We start from the raw sequence: 19955 nt of genomic DNA on the forward strand, positions 1-19955 counted from the left end.
GGTCGTGACCACCCTCGTGCAAGTCCCTCAGTGCCTTGGCCTGGTGCACTTGCAATAACGCCGAAGCGTGTAAGGCGGACGCAGCTTCTCCACAGGCCATATAGGCGGTCTCGATCAAGGCCGACGAGTGCCTACAGGCCCGGGAGGGGAGCAACGGTTTGCCCCGCCAAGTGGTAGCGGCATTTGGACACAATTGCATCGCAACCGACCGCTCCACCTGGGGGACTCCCGTGTACCCCCACGCTGGACCCCCATCGAGGGTGGTGAGGGAAGATGAGCCACTGGGCCGGTTTCTGGCAGTAAAAGGTGCCGTCCATGACCCAGCGATCTCATCATGCACTTCCGGGAAGAAAGGCACTGGAGTGGGGCCCTGAGAACCAGCGCGCGCCACCCCGAGAAACAGATCCCAATTTCGTCGGTCCTCCGACGTGACGTCGAGAGTGACCGACTGAAAGGGAACTCCAGTTACTTTTCCCCCATGTATTGACTGATAGCTCTCGTGTTGAGTGAAATCGGGAGGGAGTAAGTGCAGAGGCGTTGTGTGCACTTTGTGAACATGATCTTACTGTAGTTCCAGACTAAATATGAACATGTATTTACTCATTTCACCTGCACAAAAACAGATTCAGTTTTCCTCAAAATGAATAAAAACAGTCAAATGCAAATTCAGAATATTATACAAACCTGCAATAATTAAATATGTTAAATAAGACAAATATCATTTATGTATTTAATCCCATTAACCAATATTAACCAATGTCTTTGCTACTGACCTTCGATGATCAAATTCAATCATACTAAGCAAAAATGACACATTGGTGTTTCATTTTTGTTATTGCTGAAAAGTGTTGAACTTTCTTCTCCTGTCATATTCTTCATGCAATTTGTTTGAGCTGTGCCCTCTACTGTACAGACGTGAATTTACATTTCCTTCTGCCTGAGGTGTATTCATTTCATTTTTAGTGTGAAAGGGCTTTTACATTTGTAAAAGAAGAATTTGTATATTTAAAAACAAACAAGTAAGGCCAGTCTAGATTTAAAAAGTAACGTAAAAGTAACGTAACGCATTGCTTTCCATAAAAAATAACTAAGTAACATAATTAGTTATTTTTTAGGGAGTAACGCAAAATTGTAATGCATTACTTTTAAAAGTAACTTTCCCCAACACTGTTTGTGACTCTACTGTTTGTGATCGCTGTAGTGCCTCAATTCAACTGGCATGTGAACCGATCACCTCTTCCTCTTTACTACTAGTTATAGCATGAAATAAAAATGAATGAACATCAGAAGGTATCTTGTTTAAAACACGGAAAGAGACACAGTTTTCCAAGTTCAAGTCCACCAATGTTAATCTACTCTCCTGTCTGGTTTGTTTGTCGAACAAAAATGGTAGATTCTGCGTTATGATTGGTCAGATTGCCTGTCAATCAAACTCCCGGCGAAAGGTCAATTGTAAATAAATATCCACATAATCTAGCACTCTTTTTATTTTCTGTCTTACAACTGTCCTAATGAATCAAACTGAACAGTTCCAGACCTTTTTGCAAACCCGATTGACTGTTTCAAAAGAGTGATTCATTCATGAATCTGGCATCCCTGTTCTAATTCTGATTCTGTGGAGCTGATAGAAAACACACATGACTTGATATATTGTCAGAGAAAATGATTCTCAGGTTGGTACGTTATAATCTTCACTAACATTAATATTTATCTGTAATATTTTACTGGGGCACAGCGTTCTTTCTCTGGAGCTTGTTCCCCAGTAAAAAAAGGGTCTAGTGACATTGGCGGTAACATTAGTGAAAGTTTGCTGAATTTTGAAAAATGTTTGTGTAGTCTATTGTCTATTGTGTAGCGATATACGAAGCACAGAAGTCATTTTCAAGCAGCTTTCTTTTGATGAAGCAAAATCTACATAGGGAAACCTTTCAGCCTTACATGAAATTCCAGATTGCATGGATTCCTATTAAAATGACTGGATTTCACCAGATAAAAATTTATTGAACAGTGGTAAATGTGACCGCACCTTTAGACAGCATCCTAACTGAACAGAAACTCGTATATGACTGATTTGGAACAGGATACATAAACAGAAACTCCAAAAGCCACAAAAAACAGTGCTACTCACATAAAGCGCATCAGACACGCCTGTCACAACTGATTCTAATACAGTTTGACGTTCGCGTGTTGCTATTGATGTAATTCACTTAAAAAATACATATCAGACAAAATTATTGGATATATATTAAATATTTAATTCGATTAAATATTTATGCATATATATACAACTTTTATTGAATATATTACACTGAACTATTTGTATTGATAGTTTTCGGTATTCAATGATGTATGTTAATTTATAGTTAAAATTTCATGTCCGCAATCTTGAATACTTTTGCACAGTGCATTCCGGGATTATTTTACCATTTCAGTAGGAATTCATGCAATCTTGGAGAGAAATATTCCCCACACGATTACATGATTTTGCTGCATGGTTTGAAAGTGAAAGTGAGGTGTGATCAGAGCTGGGTAGTAAGTGATTGCATTTAATCTGGATTACTTAATCAGGACCCAAAAATTAAGTACTTGTAATTAGATTCAATTACATTTTACAATACACATAATCAGACTAGAGTTATCTTGTTATGGATTACATATTATTTACACAATAAAATTAATTTATTCATAATTTATTAATTCTCCCTAATAACTCTTTTTTTTATCTGTTATATTTTCCTTTCTAAAATATCCTACTGCTTATATACACTCAGAAAGTCTTCCAGATTTGTGGACATTCACACAGAGATCAGTCACTAGTCATGTGGCTACACAGCATTTGACCACTGGATTTACAAAAATAATTTCAAGTTTAAGGGTTCATATGATGTTGCTAAAATTATTATTTAGTTTTTTTGTATTTGGTGTAACGCAATGTGTTTATGTGGTTTAAGTTTCAAAAAACACATTATTTTCCACATACTGTACGTTATTGTTGCTCTTCTCTTCCCCGCCTTTCTGAAACGCGTTGATTTTTACAAAGCTCATCGTTCTGAAAAGCACGGTGTGACGGAAATGTTACGACCATTACCATATTTGGAAATACACAGCGATGGCGGTGGCAGCAACAATACTACAGCGAGAATAAAAGTTACGCCATTTTTTGTCTATACATTTGAGCGGTGTTATGCAAATCTTCCCACAGAGTGATGTAGATTTGTGGGGGCATGTTTAGGAATTTGTGGATGAGTCGAAACTTTTAGAAAGATTCGAGACTTTAATCTTTGCAACTTTACGGATCTTATTTATGCACGAGCAGCTAGTAACACTCCAAAGACAAAGGAAAACATAAAATCGCGTGCTGTAACCCTTTTAAGAACTGTTTCAACATTGCATTAACTACTGATGGAACAAAATTTTTATTTGAAATATCAGTCAGTCAGTTATTTTACCATGTATTACTTTTGTTTGTCTTTCAAACACATGCTCAAAATACTCAAATTCACAAATTCACCAACTTTTTTCATGGTTGTAAACGTACTTATTTTCATTTTTTCAGTAAGTTTGTTATTTTGATTCATTTTAAAATGATTTGTTTTCATTTACAATTTTTATGATTTAATTAATTATTAGCTTTTCATTAAACTCATAAACTCCCTGCAGTTCCTTCACAAACCCAGTTTAGAAAACATTGACGTAATGTTTAATGCACCTCATGTTGTTGAGAACAACAAATTAAATATATTTTCTTCAGTAATTTTTATATCAATATGGTACAAGATTATACTATTTAAATCAATGTGAAAAATGAGATAGGTCAGAAGTCATCTAAAATTAATCCTAAAGTTGTATGATTATATTAACGAAAATGTGTAATGTAATATTACGTTACTAACTACAATTTTTGTCATGTACTGTAATTTGGAACCAGTTATGTATTACAATTTGTAAGTAATCTGTGATTAATACATCGCTACACTACTGACTATAGACAACTGACCTTAAAATTTCACAGAAATCTTAAAGTCCCCATGAAATCAAAATTAAAGTTTTTTGGGTTTTGTATCAATATGTTAGTCTTAAGGTTATCTATAAAGGTAGTGTGCTCCAAAACAGTGACAAAATTCGTATTTAGAAGATATAAGCATTCAAAGCTTGCAGTTCGTCACTTCCGCCAAAACGGCTCAACGATTTTGTTGACGTCACATCGTACTTCAGCTTCTCATCAAACTTTCTGTCCAATCAAATGCTCTCTAGAATCCAAAGCGCCCTCCCCCTACACTATAAAGTAGACGCTGAAGCCGCGGCTGAAATCGGTCAATTGCCACAGAATTAGTATTTTCTGTACAGTGAATGGCACGTAGTGCACTATATAGGGGAAAGGGAACGATTCACACAGTGTAAATATGCTTTCCATTGAGGAAAAAAAGAAGTCTGGTTTCACGCTGTGTCACGCTAACCACCGCACCGCGCACACACTCTGCTCCGGTCCAGAGACACGATAGCACGGAGCGGATCACATGCGCGAGTCGGCGCAGACCACAAAATGTAGCTATTTGAACATTCTACACAGAATGCTATATTTTATAGCAATATGGATGAGATTGTGCTTGGCATACCCTGTCAAATGCGGCTTTACGGAGCTCAACGGCTCTGAAAAGAAGAAGAAGAAGAAGAAGAAGAAGAAGAAGAAGAAGAAGAAGAAGAAGAAGTGCCTCTCCGCTATAAAACGTTATTAGAAGAAGAAGAAGAAGAAGAAGAAGAAGAAGAAGAAGAAGAAGAAGAAGAAGAGTAACGCTGCATGTTTATAAGCATTTCAGGGGACCTTTAAAGCAGCACTATGTAACTTTTGGCGCTCTAGCGGTTAATAAACAGAACTGCACACATCCTGCGGAAGAACATTCCAACCGGAGCTACTTCTCTAAGTTTATGTCTATGGCGATTCACGCAGGTATGTGTTACTCCGCAGCGGTGACGACCCGACCGGCTACAATAGTCCAAATATAAGTACTTATTATAAGTGTACCGTAGTGATTCGGATTAAGACAAAAACGCAGTTTGGAAGATGAATTCATGATGTACTCGCTCATTATATACATTTTGCAAATTTTGAACACAAGTTACATAGTGCTGTTTTAAAAAGGAGCTTAATGTTTGAACAGCATTCCTGTCTGGATCGGTTGAGGTAGGCCGCACGCTAGGTTTCGGAGCATAGCTGATGTATTACCCTATATCTACATTTTAGAATAGTTGTGAAGTCATCAAAATTGTCCCCTAAATTTCAGATGCGTCAAAATCGCCACCATTTGTCTAGATTCCTCTAGTTGTTTTCTTTTGTCAATTTCATACAAACGGTTAAACGGTTGGAGTTATATTGAATATTGCACTTCTCTCAGACAATCAGATTCGAGGACCGAAAATAATATATCATTCTAAAATATAAAATAAACGTGACTTATTTTATTTTTTGTATACAAAAATAATTCCAAGCATTTAAAAAGCCCAAGAATCACCAACATTTCAGTTCAGTCAAGTGTGTCCAACTGCTGCCTGGTAGCGTTTACACCGCCACGGTCATTCACTCCGGCCTCTGTCTGGGTCTCAGAGGTCACGCAAGAGGAAATCCATTAACTGTAAGCATAAGACCCCACTTGTTACCTTGTGTCAGAGGTCATGACACGCCATCGTAGATAGAGCCATCCGTTCTGGTTAATCCCTGTGACCTCTCCAAAGACAGTAAGGTTCCTTAGGCGGATTACGCAGGGTCAGGGACCTTGAGAGCGGGATGATATGCCTGCTTCCAGGCTGCTTGCCCAACAGAAGCCACAGCTCCAGGCCTAGATGGAGGTCTAGGAGCTTAGCCTCTTATCTCCTCTCCACGGCCAAAGCCACAGCATCTGGGAAATGTGGAGGGGCGTATGGGGTGGGAAATTGATCCTGGGCTGATTAGTATGCAGACCCATCACCTTGCCTCCTCCCCATCTCTTCCTCTGCCTCCTCCTCGTCCTCTTCTCTTGCTCCTCTCTCATCAGTCAGTTGCAGACTGAGAGAGTGTTGTGGACAACTGCCCGGACGCCTCATACATATTAAATCCTAGCTATTATTTATATCATGTCTTTCTCTCTCTCTCTCTCTCTCTCTCTCTCTCTCTCTTCTTAACCCTCTTCTTAACACTTACCAACAACCTTTTCTTACTTCTATTTCTGCACGTCTTTAGTAAATCCTGACAGTATTATTGTAACACCAAACTACGGTTTGCGCTGGTGCAAGCTGTTAGTAAATCTGACCCTAAGTATTTTATAAGTCACTTTTTATCAATTTAATACATCCTTGCTAAACAGAAGTATTAATTTCATTCAAACTAAATTCTTACTCCCACCTAAATGGTAGTGTATGGTAGTATATGTGTCTTGCACCATGAGCACTACTGTGTCAAGTTAAACAGTTAAACTTAAGCGTCTCGAGACACATGTGTTTTATTCCATTTCACTGCGTCTAGCTAATTTCGAATGCAAGAACGTGTCCTGTGTGAACGGTCTCTGACACACGCTACTACAGGACACCACACTTACTGAGAGCAGCAGCACATAATAAGTAAAGAGCCGTTCACACAGGACATGTTCTTGTGTTCAAAAACAGCAAGACGGAGCGTAACATTGCAGGTGTCTTGAGACAGGCTTTTCAAAGTTTCACTGTTTTAACTTGACACTGCCTCTTAAAAACACAGCACCTTGGTACAAGACACAGTGTGAAATAAATATATGCTAGACATTCTATTTTATTATTATTTTATACGGGTATTTTGAGAAAATTTAAAAGTCCATGGAAGTAAAAAGGATCATATATTCATTCATACTTTAGTACTGGAAAGTAAAATTGTATCAATTTTAATTTAATTCATAAATAAATACATACTTATTTACTGATATATAACATAATATTTAAATATACTGTTTAAATCAAGAGACTTTTTTGAGAGAAATATTACATTACACATTTTTCTAGAGAGTTTTCCTGGTTGTAATAAATTTTTTTAAATGGTTATTAGAAAATGTAGGTTAAAACTGCTTTTTACATTAAAATCAATCATATTTTTAAATAAAAATGTAAATAAAAAATATTTAAAAAAATGGTAAGATGAAGTAGTTTCTTTTTTTCACACACACACACACACACACACACACACACACACACACACACACACACACACACACACACACACACATATTTAAAGAACATTTAAATAAATAATCCAGGTTAAATTAAAGAGAATTTTGGGACCAGTTATCCAGTTATATTGAAACTGGTTCCTTAAAATGAATTGTCAGAATGAATGGATTCATTGCAGTACATCAGACATAAAATGCTGTTTTAGACCCAGTAATCTCTCTTGCATGCCTTTTCACAATTACGTTTATTCTTACAAATCGAGTGTCCTCCAGTGGATCCTTTTAACTGATATTTCCCAAAAGCTCCCACATGCACCTTTGGTGTCTTCTTGAGTCCAAACATCTGATATCCCATCGGCGCTACTCCGACAAGCTAAACAACCCTCTCCAAAGCATTGTAGATCAGATTAAGTTCTCCAAGTCAGACCACCTGTCTGCTGGATTTACCTCCACCTCTCAATTAGCCGACACGGGCTTAAAACCCCAGACTCTTCACAATTCATCCCTCATCTGATCCCCAATTACACAGCCCCGCTCTTTACTCCACCGTCTATCCCTCTCCTTTCTGCTCTTCCCTCTGTTTGCATGCAATCTGCCTTGCACACACACATTAGTGTCCTTGACGGCCAGCGTAAAATCCTTTAAAATCCCTCCGTAAATGGATCTAATCCCATAATAAATGGCTTTGTCCCACAGACAGCGGTGTGAGGGAGAATCCAGCCTTTTATAAAGATACTGTAGAATGAAATCTGACCCACACAGATTATTTTTTAATAGATCTGCAGAATACCATTTTTTCACTCTTACTAGTTGAGCAAAGTAGTAAGGGAATTTACAGTATACACATATGGATACAAGTGTACTCATGTACCTATCAATCCAATTCCTTTCTTTCTTTTGTACAACACAAAAGGAGATGTTTTGCAGAATGACCAGGTTGCTCTTTTTTAATATTCAAATAAAGATCTTTTTTTGTTGTTGTTGAAAGTGCCATAAATGTCTGTATGACCATTCCTATTTTCTTTTAAAGCCATGCAAATAAAATTAAAAAACTCATTAAAAATACATCTTAAAGAAATTAATACAATTATTTCCTCTGTCGCGACTGCCAAATATCCTTCCTGCTTGCAATTTAAAAATATATATCATCATATTGTAAAGGACAGTGGTTATCAACTCAGAAAGCCTCAAAATGATAAAACATTATCTGAATGATTAAATAAAAATTCAAAATATGCATTAAAATAAGTTGATGCAAAATATTTTGTATATTTCTTTGGATATTAAGGTAGACCTCCAAAAACTCCATGGAATTTTTTTTTTAATAAATAGACTTTTTTTCCTAATTTCTCAAAGCTATAAAAATCCTCATTCTTAGTTATTTTCCAGTAAATCATAAACAACTAGGAGAGTCATATAAATGCAATGGCTGAAAAGAGTGGGAAGCTTAAAAATGAAAAAATCCTCTGTAAACTTAGATCAAAATTTACAGAAACTATGCATGTTGGGCATTCAGATATTGTAGTGAATGAGGGGCCTTGGAGCCAAAACGATTGAGAACTACTGGTTTAGAATGGTCTGTGTTTTTTGTCCCTTTGAATCTTGACCATCTTGGTCCACGTGCACTTTTGTTTGCATAAAAAAAGCTTTAAAAAAGCAGCTTGGACATGCTTTTATTTTTCACAAAAGAAGGAAAACCATACAGATTTGCAAAGATTTGTAACACTGTTATATCTATACATGGTCGGTTTGTTTTATGAAGCTCACCTGTTTTTGAGTTTCTTATTCATTTTATAAAATGCAGCAGGTAGAATATTCAGTCTAGATCATGGAACGCTAAAATTAATGTTTTATGTACAGCATTGCTTTGATCTCTTTCTCTGATGTTTGCTTCCCCCAGTGTGAGGTTTTAGTAGTGTGTGCGTTTGTACACTTACACATTACAAATGTAGGAATAGCTATAGACGAGCTTGTGTTTTTCAAGGTCTCTCATTGGCTGTTAGTCAATATGTTGTGATCTGTGTCATGTTTCTTATATGAATGTTATTCTATATTGATCTGTGTGCATGTGTATTTATGTGTGTATCCGCATGCTCAGGTTGAGTTGACTGGAAGTAGCGTATTCGATTACATTCACCCTGCGGATCATGTTGAGATGGCAGAGCGTCTTGGCATTAGGCCACACCTCCGGGCAGAGGCAGGCTGTCAAACGTCCCACGAGAGTGCTTCAAACTCCGCCTCCACATCCTCACTGGCCGGCACTCCAGAACCAGGTAACACGCCTTCAGAGGTCTAGCTTTATTCATCTCTAATTTTTCCTCAATGTCTCGTGTCTCCTTTGACATAAATAGTTCAAATAGATACACAAAAATTATACTGTAACTTTCAGAACTCAAAACCTAAGATCAAACTATGCTGCTGGAATAACTTTTTGTCATCAATAAGATACATACATTAAAACGACCACCCACATACACTATTTGGTGTTGGCACACCAATGCCTTTCAGATCTTGTGCTGATCCAGGGCAGAACACCAGCCGCTCTTCAGGAAAATGCTGTTTCTCATTTTCAAGAGGATATTTGCATAGAAGGCTTGAAACACGGCAGCAAAAAACGCTTGTTTCATCCTAAGGGTCAGAGAGGAGGGTGGAAAATGATCATGAAAATGAAAATATGACTGCTTTTGGTGAAAACAAAATTATAAGTGGGCCACAGGTAAAAAATTAAATGATACTGAAAATTACGAGATCATCTAAATTTACATAAATTCGCCAAAACACAAAATACGATTTTCCATATATGTGTTGACTGTCTAACTCAGGTGTATCCAATACCTCTTCCTGGAGGGCCACTGTCCTGCAAAGTTTAGCTCCAACACTAATTAAACACACCTGAATCAGTTAATCAAAGTCTTCAGAACTTTTTAGGCAAGTGTGTTGGAGCTAAAATCTGCCCAAAGACATTGGCCCTCCAGGAGGAGGATTGTACACCCCTGGTCTAGCTGTTAATTTTTGTTGTCATATATCCGTGGATAATGAAATATTGTTCAAAGGGTGGATATCTTTGTGATGTGTGTGTTTTCTCCTGTAGTACCATCTAGTCCCTGTTCTCCAGTCATTGAGCTATCGGAACGTGGATTCTTCATCAGGATGAAATCCACCCTCACCAAGCGTGGCCTCCACATTAAATCCTCAGGCTATAAAGTGAGTCCTTGATTGGAGACGTACTGTCTCGTGTGTTAAATTGTAGCACACATTTTAAGGCATGTGTACACAAAGACATGTTCAGTGCGAAAATTCTGTATGATAAACATTTGAATATGAAAAAATAGAAGGTAATTGTGACTTTTTATCTCAAAATTGTGACATTTTGTCTGGTAATTGCGAGCTTACATCTCTCAATTCTGACTTTTTTTCTCAGAATTGCATGATACAAACTCGCAATTTTAAGAAATTAAAAGTCAATTCTGAGTCAGTTGCAGAATTGCCTTTTTTCCTCAGAATGGCATTATACAAATTCACAATTCTGAGAAATTAAAAGTCAATTCTGAGTCAATTGCATAATTGCCTTTTCTCAGAATTGCATGATATAAACTCGCAATTCTTACTTTTCTTGCAATTGCGAGCTTACATCTCACAATTCTGACTTTTTTTCTCAGAATTACATGATATAAACTCGCAATTCTGACTTTTCTCGCAATTGCGAGTTTACATCTCGCAATTCTGACTTTCCCAGAATTGCATGATACAAACTCGCAATTCTGAGAAATTAAAAGTCAATTCTGAGTCAATTGCATAATTGCCTTTTCTCAGAATTGCATGATATAAACTCGCAATTCTTACTTTTCTTGCAATTGCGAGCTTACATCTCACAATTCTGACTTTTTTTCTCAGAATTACATGATATAAACTCGCAATTCTGACTTTTCTCGCAATTGCGAGTTTACATCTCGCAATTCTGACTTTCCCAGAATTGCATGATACAAACTCGCAATTTTAAGAAATTAAAAGTCAATTCTGAGTCAATTGCATAATTGCCTTTTCTCAGAATTGCATGATATAAACTCGCAATTCTTACTTTTCTCGCAATTGCGAGCTTACATCTCACAATTCTGACTTTTCTCAGAATTGTGAGTTTACAGTATTTAAACACACAGTTACAGTATTACAGTATTGAATCACAGTTCTGATTTAATAACTCACAATGGCATGTTATAAAGTCAAAATTCCAAAATATACACTAGCAATTCTGAGAAAATATCAGTCCTATTTTCCAAATAGCGAGATATAAATGTGTATCTATCTCGCAGTTCTGACTTCATTTCTCAAAATAGTTTCTAACTCGCGATTTTTTCTTACAATTATTGCGAGTTCCCATTCTTTGCTGACTTTTTTCTCAGAATTGCAATTCTCGCAATTGTAAGATAAAAAGTCACAATTACCTTTTTTTAAAATTCAGTGGCAGAAACAGGCTTCCTTTTTATTGCATCCTTTTAGACCAGCACAAAGAGTCACATGCCTTCAAAGTGTACCATTTAGTAGGGGGCTCATGGAACATGGTTGGGGAAACGCTGGACTAGCATATTAGCATTTACTCATTTTTTTTATAATTGAATGATTTCAAAACTGAACTGCTTATTTAATTTCTTATCAGGTGATTCATGTGACAGGTCGGATTCGGTGTCGGCCAGCCCTGGTGCCAGGCTCCTCCCACCCCTTGCATCGACCAATGGGATTGGTTGCTCTGGCTCACACACTTCCACCCTCCATGCTCAATGAGGTGCGCATGGAAAGTCACATGTTTGTCTTCAGAGTCAACATGGACCTGCAGGTCACCTACTGTGAGAACAGGTAAAGTCCCAGCATGCCTCAGTCTCAGTTACAATATATTCAGCTACCTTTGCCATAGTGTTTGCCCATTATTGGTGTAAATGATAACTCGTACCAAATATGTGTTATCGCATCAACACTACGTCTCAAGCCCGTGGAATAGAATTACACTACATAGCTGAAAGAATGATTAAAAAATTAGATAAAAATTAATATGCACTCAAACTAAAAACTCATTGTGTTACAAACAATGTCACTCTTATATGTGTACTTGTATGGATTTTGTAGGATTTCAGAGTATATGGACCTGAGCCCAGCTGAGGTGGTTGGACGTACTTGCTACCACTTCATCCATGCAGAAGACCTGGACACCATTAGGCAGAGCCATGAAGACTGTAAGCCTGTCAAGATTTGTGATCTATTTGCCACCCCATCTCTAAAAAAAACTTATTACGTGTCACACATCTCTCTCAAAGTTGTATATTATATAACAGAAATTATATATTTTATTTGTTTATTAGTATGCGTTTCATGTCATGAACTTAATCACACTATTGGATTTTATTTTGTCATCATGACCAATAGATTGTAGGGTAAGGAAATATGAAGAGCTTTAGTGAGGGTGGCTGCAAGGTGAATAATAAAAGTAATGGAAAAGAAAAAAGAACCTTTTTTAGTTCAAGATTAAAGAACAGCTGTATCTGTTTTGTCAGTTTAAGAGCCTGAAGCTGCTGTTTACATTTTACATTTTGACACCAGCGCCCCCTAGCCAAATAAACAAATTGTGAAATTCTTCTCCACATCCAGGTTATTAAATGTATCTTTTTTTTAGCCATCTCATGTGGTTTTTGCATTTTAAAATCAATTATTTAATCAGACTCCTTACCTAAATATAAATGTATATCTGTTAATTATTCTTTCTTAGTGCTGCGGAAAGGGCAGGTTGTGACGGGGTATTATCGCTGGTTGCAAAGGAGAGGAGGGTATCTGTGGATTCAGTCCTGTGCCACCGTGTCCATTAACCACAAAGCGCCCCATGAGCGTAACGTCATCTGGGTCAACTATGTGCTCAGGTCAGTTTCTTAGTGACCTTGTGTGTTTGTGTTTTTGAGTGTTGTGCTACAGTATAAAAATGTTAATGTGCTGAGAGTTTCCACAGAGGCCCTCGTAAGCGCTCTTCCTCTCCATCTGTCTACAGTAATCTTCATCACACAAGCGCACACGTTCAAAGAAGTCAAAATTGGCTGAATTTCAGTGATAATTGGACTGGTGATATATAATTACACCAAATGGATGTCAAAATTTTCTGGCTGAATGGTGTTTTAGTTAATTAGCTTTGTAATTACGATAGCTAATTAACTTCTATAGCACCCTGCTGGAGCCATGTTCATGTTCAGAAGGGCTTTTCTAGGGTGTGTGTGTGTGTGTGTGTGTGTTCGGAAGCGGTATCACAAGTGAATACCTCTCTTACGGTGCTGTTAATCTCTATGAGGAGGAAACTCTGAAGCTGTGTTCCAAAATATAGTGAACTGTGTTGCTGCCTACTGGTAAGGTACCTTCCTTTGACTGATTTGAAACAATCTACATAGTCAGTAGGTAATTTATTGGCACCAGAATAATAGCATTTCTGCTGCACAACACAAGAGAAATTCAGTTTGTATAGCTGATCCCAAGAATTTGCCATTAGCACATGCTGCTAAGCAAATGACACAATACTCCAAGTATAAAATACATTGCATACACAAATTTTGGGTGAAATAATTCACTTTAAAAATTTCAATTTTATTGCTACGTTATAGAACTTCTTTTTATTTGTCTGCCATCTTGGATTTTTTGCTTGTTGCAATGCATTCTGGGATTCCCTTCTCTGTGAATAAGTCAATTTTAATTAGATCAAACTACTATACATTTCAATACATTTCATAACTTCTCTCGATCTGTCTTTTTTCCACCAACTTTGTTGCAAAGCATTCTTAGACTATAAGACTGTAAAATGTCAATGTATTTATAGAGCACAATTAAAAACAATGACAGATGACCAATGTGCTGTTGAGTGATTTTAAAAAAGGATGCTAGACCATATATAAAATAAACAAGAAGTTAAAACATTTAAACATACTATGTAACAATTTTGAATTGAAACAATAGATTCAATGGATTTTTTTCCCATCCTGTGTGTCAAATTTCTTTCCCCGTCGCTCCATTATGAAATGGGCTTAAAGCTTAGAGCACGTGCCAGGAGGAGCTGCTGTTGCACAAAAGGGCAAGGGTGGTGGCGCTGTATTGAAAACCAGTCTAAACAAACACTTAAGAAGAGTATTCTGAGAGAGAATGAGAGGGGATGCTGAGTTCTTGTTATCATTGGTATCAGAGAACAGATTCATTCTCACGTTCTTTATATAGAATATAATTTCTGTGTTCTGAAGAGTACCGTTTTCTTCCATGTGCGCAAATGTTATGAGTTCTATGGTTTTAAGAAAAAACTATAAAATACAATTTCAAGTGTAGCTTGATGCTAATTGTACCTCTAATTATATTTTAAGATGTATACTTGTAAGCATTATAGATAGTTTGTGTTTCTGGTGTAGAATCCAACTTTATTTTAATTTACTGCTGTTGAATAATGGACAATGTTAAATCTATATATGAGATACATATCTGAGAAAAAATGCATTGTTGCTCGGTCGCCACCTAGTGTGCAGGCGTGAATTCACGTCGTGCTTAGTGTGAAATGGCCTTTAGGATTAGGTTTACTGCGGTAGTCTGTGTTACTGGTATTACCCGGAGTTTGTCCTTACACCAAATACATTATTTGCCTACCACAGTACTGCCCCCACTGTCGTTTTGCTTTTTATAGAAATGTAAACCATTTATTTTAGCTGGACAACATACGCTACAGTAAACTGAAAATGTCTGCTCTGCTCCATACAGTTCGCGCTGCAGAGCCGTAGCAGGAGTTCACTAATCGTATGAAGAAGCACTTTCAATGTGAGTGCTTTGAGTGTATAGCCTGGTTTACAGGGTTCCCACGGGTCCTTGAAATCCTTGAAAGTTTGTGAATCTGAAAAAAAATTTTCAAGGACCTGGAAAGTTTTTGAAAATAAGCATACATAGATACAGGTTGAAAGTGCTTGAATTTATTTTGTGCAAGAAGTTTTCTGGAAAAAAAATCCATATTATTCCCTCCGGTCCGCTAATGTGTTATTTCGCCAACACTTCGTGGCCTATGCATTTTGGCTTGCTTGATTTATCTTAGTTACGCGCATTTACGGGTTACGTGAAGTGTTTCCCACATGAGGTACTTTGTGTTGTACGTTGCCATGATGTTCACGCTCTCACAACAATACTACGATGTACCACAACGTTTCACAGACACACCGTAAAATTAATGTTGAATTGCTTTGCTTGTTAAGATAATGTAAACCCATGAGGCAAGAAAAACTTAAACGCATATTCATATATCTTAAAACGTCTGGTTACATGAGCCTTGCAAAAAATCCATGCAAAAGTTAATATCAGATCATTGTAGAATACAGTATAGGATGTACCGAATATTCTTCAGTTTTATGCAAAACAGAAATACGACAAATATAATATCAGATCTCTGTCATATGGCCAAAAAAATGCTTTTTTATATAGTTGTGTTTGACACTTGAAAACTGTAACAATGTATCTTACTAGGTAACACGATGTAACCTTGCTCTCACTTGAAATGTGTCCCCACATTAAGTCCTTGAATTTGAGGGTATTGGACCTGGAAAGTAATTGAAAGGTCCTTGAATTTGAAGTTAACCAAGGTGTGGGAACCCTGGGTTTATACTCACCACGTCGGCATGTATGCATAGCAAAAATTACATGGATACTGAGGAAATGATGGCGGACAGAGGTTTGGTTTTCAAGCGACTTGTAAAAGACCGTTTCTTAAACCTTATCAGAGAAGGTGAATATGTTGGTTGTCTTTGCAAAAAACATGCAAGCACTCTCACCGACAACCTATTTACTTATTTATTTGTTTATTTTAATATGATTTCAGTGTTTGCTAAACTTTCTGTAATCTATTAGTCAATATATAATACAGCATGTGGTGTATGCCATGCCTCAGCATGTTTTATTGCTGTTGTGCAGTTGTGGCCTAACCGTTAGAGAGTCAGATTTGTAACCCGAATGTCGTGAGTTTGTGCCTCAGTACTGGCAGGAAATTTAGGTTGAGGGAGTAAATGACCAGCGCTCTTCCACCCTCATTACTCACAACTGAGGTGCCCTTGAGCAAGGCACCGAACCCCCAATTGCTCCCCAAGCGCCACAGCAAAAATGGGAACCCACTGCTCCGGTTGTGTGTTCATGGTGTGTGTGTTCACTACTATGTGTGTGCATTTGGATGGGATAAATGCAGAGCACAAATTCCGAGTATGGGACAACCTACTTGGCTAAATGTCATGTCATGAAGAATAATAATTAATCCATCTTTAAAGCATTTGTTTTAAACTTAAGCGCAACAGACAATTACCTTTTCTTGTAAAACGTTAACACCAAGATTGCGAATTCGAAAGCAAAAATTAAAGCGTCCAAAGTGATGCCTTAAATTGCTGTCTAGGTAGGCAGCTTACTTATGTTTCAGAACAGGTACTATATAAGATTCCAGTACTATTCAAGTTAGTATTTGTACAACTTGTTGTGTAATTCAACCATACTAAATGATTGGAGAACACTCTTGTTAACCTGTGGCATAGAGTTTAGCATTTAGACTGTTAAATGTGTAAAGCTCCCTAAGGTAAACTGCTCACACTCTTTTATCTGTATTTTCAGTCGACCAGAGCTGGCAGACATGCCTCTGGACTTATTACAACTCCCAGAAAGCCTGAGGGCAGAGAGGCTTCAAGCAAGCTCCTCCCCACGCAAAACCTCTCCAAAGGCACAAGGTATGCTTTTAGCCCCTCACACAATTATCCATACACACACTGGTAGTACGTTACTCAACAGCCCAAATCAGCAGAGTTATCTTTACTTCAGGCTCCACAGGGACACAGCCATTGAAAGGCAGGACCGAGACAGACCACAAAGGGAAGGAAGCCTTCTCACACACTGCTGGCAGCCAATCAGAGAACACCAGAAAGAGATCGCACCAGTCTGATGCTGAAAGTGGTCCTCCTGAGGTGAGGAGGCGGATGGAGGTGTTCCGGCAGAGAGAGGACAGCCCATATACCTCCTCAGATCAAGCCAGTGACAGCGAGGTGGAAGAGGACGATGAGAGGGAGAGTGAGTGGGACCACAACCCCACCAGCAAACGGGTGAAGAGCGAAGAGGGGCAGTTGAAACAAGGCAACGGGGCCAATGGAGCAAGTAAGATCCACAACGGTCGTGCAGTGATCCAGCATCTTAAGAGTGTGGTGACCAGTTCCGGGTCTAATATTAAGACTGAACAAGAAGTAATGGGAACAAGTGTAGGTGTGGGTTCTGGGAGGCGTTGGAGCCAAGCTCAGCCCAGCAGTGGAGGAACCAATGGCAGCAGTCCACCTTCCCAACCTCAAAACTCCACCCCGACAGAAGATCCATCCAAGGGTCTGTTCAACCCATCCTCCCCGACCCTGTCTCCGCCCATTCTGGCCTCATCCCTACCCAGAGATGATCGGTCCATCCACGGAGGGCGTGCTCCAGACTTCGAACTGCTGCAGAGACTGACTGCTAGTGGGGCTGCAGGACATGTCCTATTTCATCCCCTGGCTCTCGGCCCACAGGGGCCTCAGAGTCTCTATGCTCCCAGCACTATTCGCTACGCCCCACCTGAGATGCCTACAGCTCACACTGAAGGGCACCGCTCAGACCATGCGGCCAAAACTCCCGCTTTCTTTCCCCACTTGCAAAGGATCGCCTCTCTGCCTCCCTTCAGTGGTTTTTCTCCAGCTGAACACACTTTTCCTCCAACTCTGCCCTTCTGTATGAACGGACTGAGGGGAGCAGCAGGGACAGATGAGGATTGAAGGACAAAGACAGATAAAAATATAAAGGGGAGGTGGAAGAGGTCATAAAGGACAGGGTACAACGTTGAGAGAGGAACTGCAGAAGAACTTGGGGTTTTTCAAACAGTCTTCCGAGCATCCTCTCCAGACTTTTCTCTGTTAATTTGTTAGTGTGTCTTCCTCTCTCTGGACAAGCAGTCAAAGCCATAATGAACATATGAAGGACATCATGCAACTTACACAAAGGGGCCATCATTGAGGCCTAAATCACTGGAAATACAGGTCTGTCATGTGGAAGGAGAGCCGAGGACATTGTCCTGGGGTTTCATACAAAGGTCCTCTTTGACCCCTAGGGAGATGGGCCCACCTATAAATTTTTTCCAAGTCCCCATACATTTAAGAAAACACACAGGAATATGCAAGTATGGACAAAAGAAGAATGGTGGCAACTGCCAAATAAGACATTCCTAAGGAAACAATACATAAGAAAGCACAGTCCACAAGTCCCTGACTGACAGAGGGGTCGTAATGAAAATAAAGATTAGAACTTTTGAACAGTGTAGAATTTTCATTTTTGTATTAAAAATGCATCTAAAACGAATCACTTGAAAAATGATTAATTCAAGGTCATAGCCATATATAGATAACGCTGAGTTAAGAGACTCCATACATGCAAATGCTCCAAATGTTTTTTTTGTTTTTTTTTCACAAGACATGAGCAAATATCATGGACTAATCTTCCTATACGAAATTTTGGGGTTTTGGGGGGTGGTGGTGGTTAAGTGTGTCTATTTGTCAAGTATCATGTCCAAGCACTTACAGTATATTGTTGCATACATGTAGCACTTCATCCATGGCCAGACATTCTAGTTCTCCTACTGTAAAAACCACAAGAATTAAGTTTACAATAGTTGTGCCAGAAATGTGCCGATGATTCCAGAAACTAACATGTGGAGAATGTTGTCTGTTATATAAAGGTGTAATGTTTTATTTTAAAATAAATTGTCCACTGGATATCACAAATGTTGTCATAAACATGTCCAGGTCATATTTCACTCAAAAATCCAAAGAAATTAATTGTATTTTGCTTATTTATATTCCTTTTTTATGACATTATTGAAATGTGAATTAAGTACATTCACTGCAAATTCTCATTACTGTAATGCAAAAAGTACTTACATTGTGAAAATCACCAAAAAGAAACCTAAAATAATTACAAAAAACAAAGACTTGTAAAACAAGTAGACATTACTCCTTGAGAATTTAGGCGAGAATGTGCGTAAATTTCATTAAAATACTACCAAACTGCAAAAAAATCTTAATGGTCCTAAAAATAGGCATTTGATTTTGAAGTAAAATATTACCTGTGACACTGAGATTCACCCCACTATGTAAAGCTAAGGCACACTGTTCCAAAACCTAGTGAGCTGTGTAGCATTGTAAGGCATTTTCCATGCTCCTCATGTAAGACAGAGAGTAAAATAGTAAATATTAAAATTAGATACCGCGTTTTTGCCAGATTCTAAGGTCTCATTTGAATGTAGATCCCAGAATGCATTGCAGCAGTGTTTGTGTGTACAATATATTCTTTGTGCTCAAAGTATTTTTAGCTTAGAAACATGCTAATGTAAAATTATTGGAATCAAAGAGTTTTCTTTTGTGTCTGTAGACATAAAATGGGAGGCAGCTCACTAGTTTTTGGAGTCAGGGTGTAGAACAATAAGGTCTATCTTCTTTAAAGATGTAAAAAATACTAATAATAATTATACAACGTTATGGGTACCTTTCATGAGGATGAATAGATGACAGAAAATTCAATCCCTTTCAGGGTTTCAACTGATGAAACCACATTGAAGATAACAATGTGGTTTAAGCAGTAGCTAATTACAAAAGGACAGATACAAGATTCACCATGTGAACATTTTCTAGGTTTTTTTTTGTTGTTTTTTTGTGTATGCAGGTTTCTCTGCCCATGCAGTATTACCAGATATGATGGTTTTCA

At 38.1% G+C, this 19955-nt stretch overlaps 1 protein-coding gene across 1 annotated transcript in view; it reads left to right on the forward strand.

Moving 5' to 3' along the window:
- LOC107572090 (neuronal PAS domain-containing protein 1-like) overlaps nucleotides 1-18967 on the forward strand; it is a 58393-nt gene extending 39426 nt beyond the window's left edge. Inside the window, exons 6-12 of the mRNA XM_016258505.1 lie at nucleotides 9265-9439; nucleotides 10258-10370; nucleotides 11821-12017; nucleotides 12285-12391; nucleotides 12922-13069; nucleotides 16803-16915; nucleotides 17007-18967. Of these exons, the coding sequence (XP_016113991.1) occupies nucleotides 9265-9439; nucleotides 10258-10370; nucleotides 11821-12017; nucleotides 12285-12391; nucleotides 12922-13069; nucleotides 16803-16915; nucleotides 17007-17974 (1821 nt within the window). The 3' untranslated portion in view covers nucleotides 17975-18967. The remainder of the gene's footprint in view (nucleotides 1-9264; nucleotides 9440-10257; nucleotides 10371-11820; nucleotides 12018-12284; nucleotides 12392-12921; nucleotides 13070-16802; nucleotides 16916-17006) is intronic.
- The last annotated feature ends 988 nt before the right edge of the window (nucleotides 18968-19955 follow it).

The sequence above is a fragment of the Sinocyclocheilus grahami genome, unplaced genomic scaffold, assembly GCF_001515645.1.
Source record: "Sinocyclocheilus grahami isolate Dianchi unplaced genomic scaffold, SAMN03320097.WGS_v1.1 scaffold1695.1, whole genome shotgun sequence".
Lineage (NCBI taxonomy): Eukaryota > Metazoa > Chordata > Actinopteri > Cypriniformes > Cyprinidae > Sinocyclocheilus > Sinocyclocheilus grahami.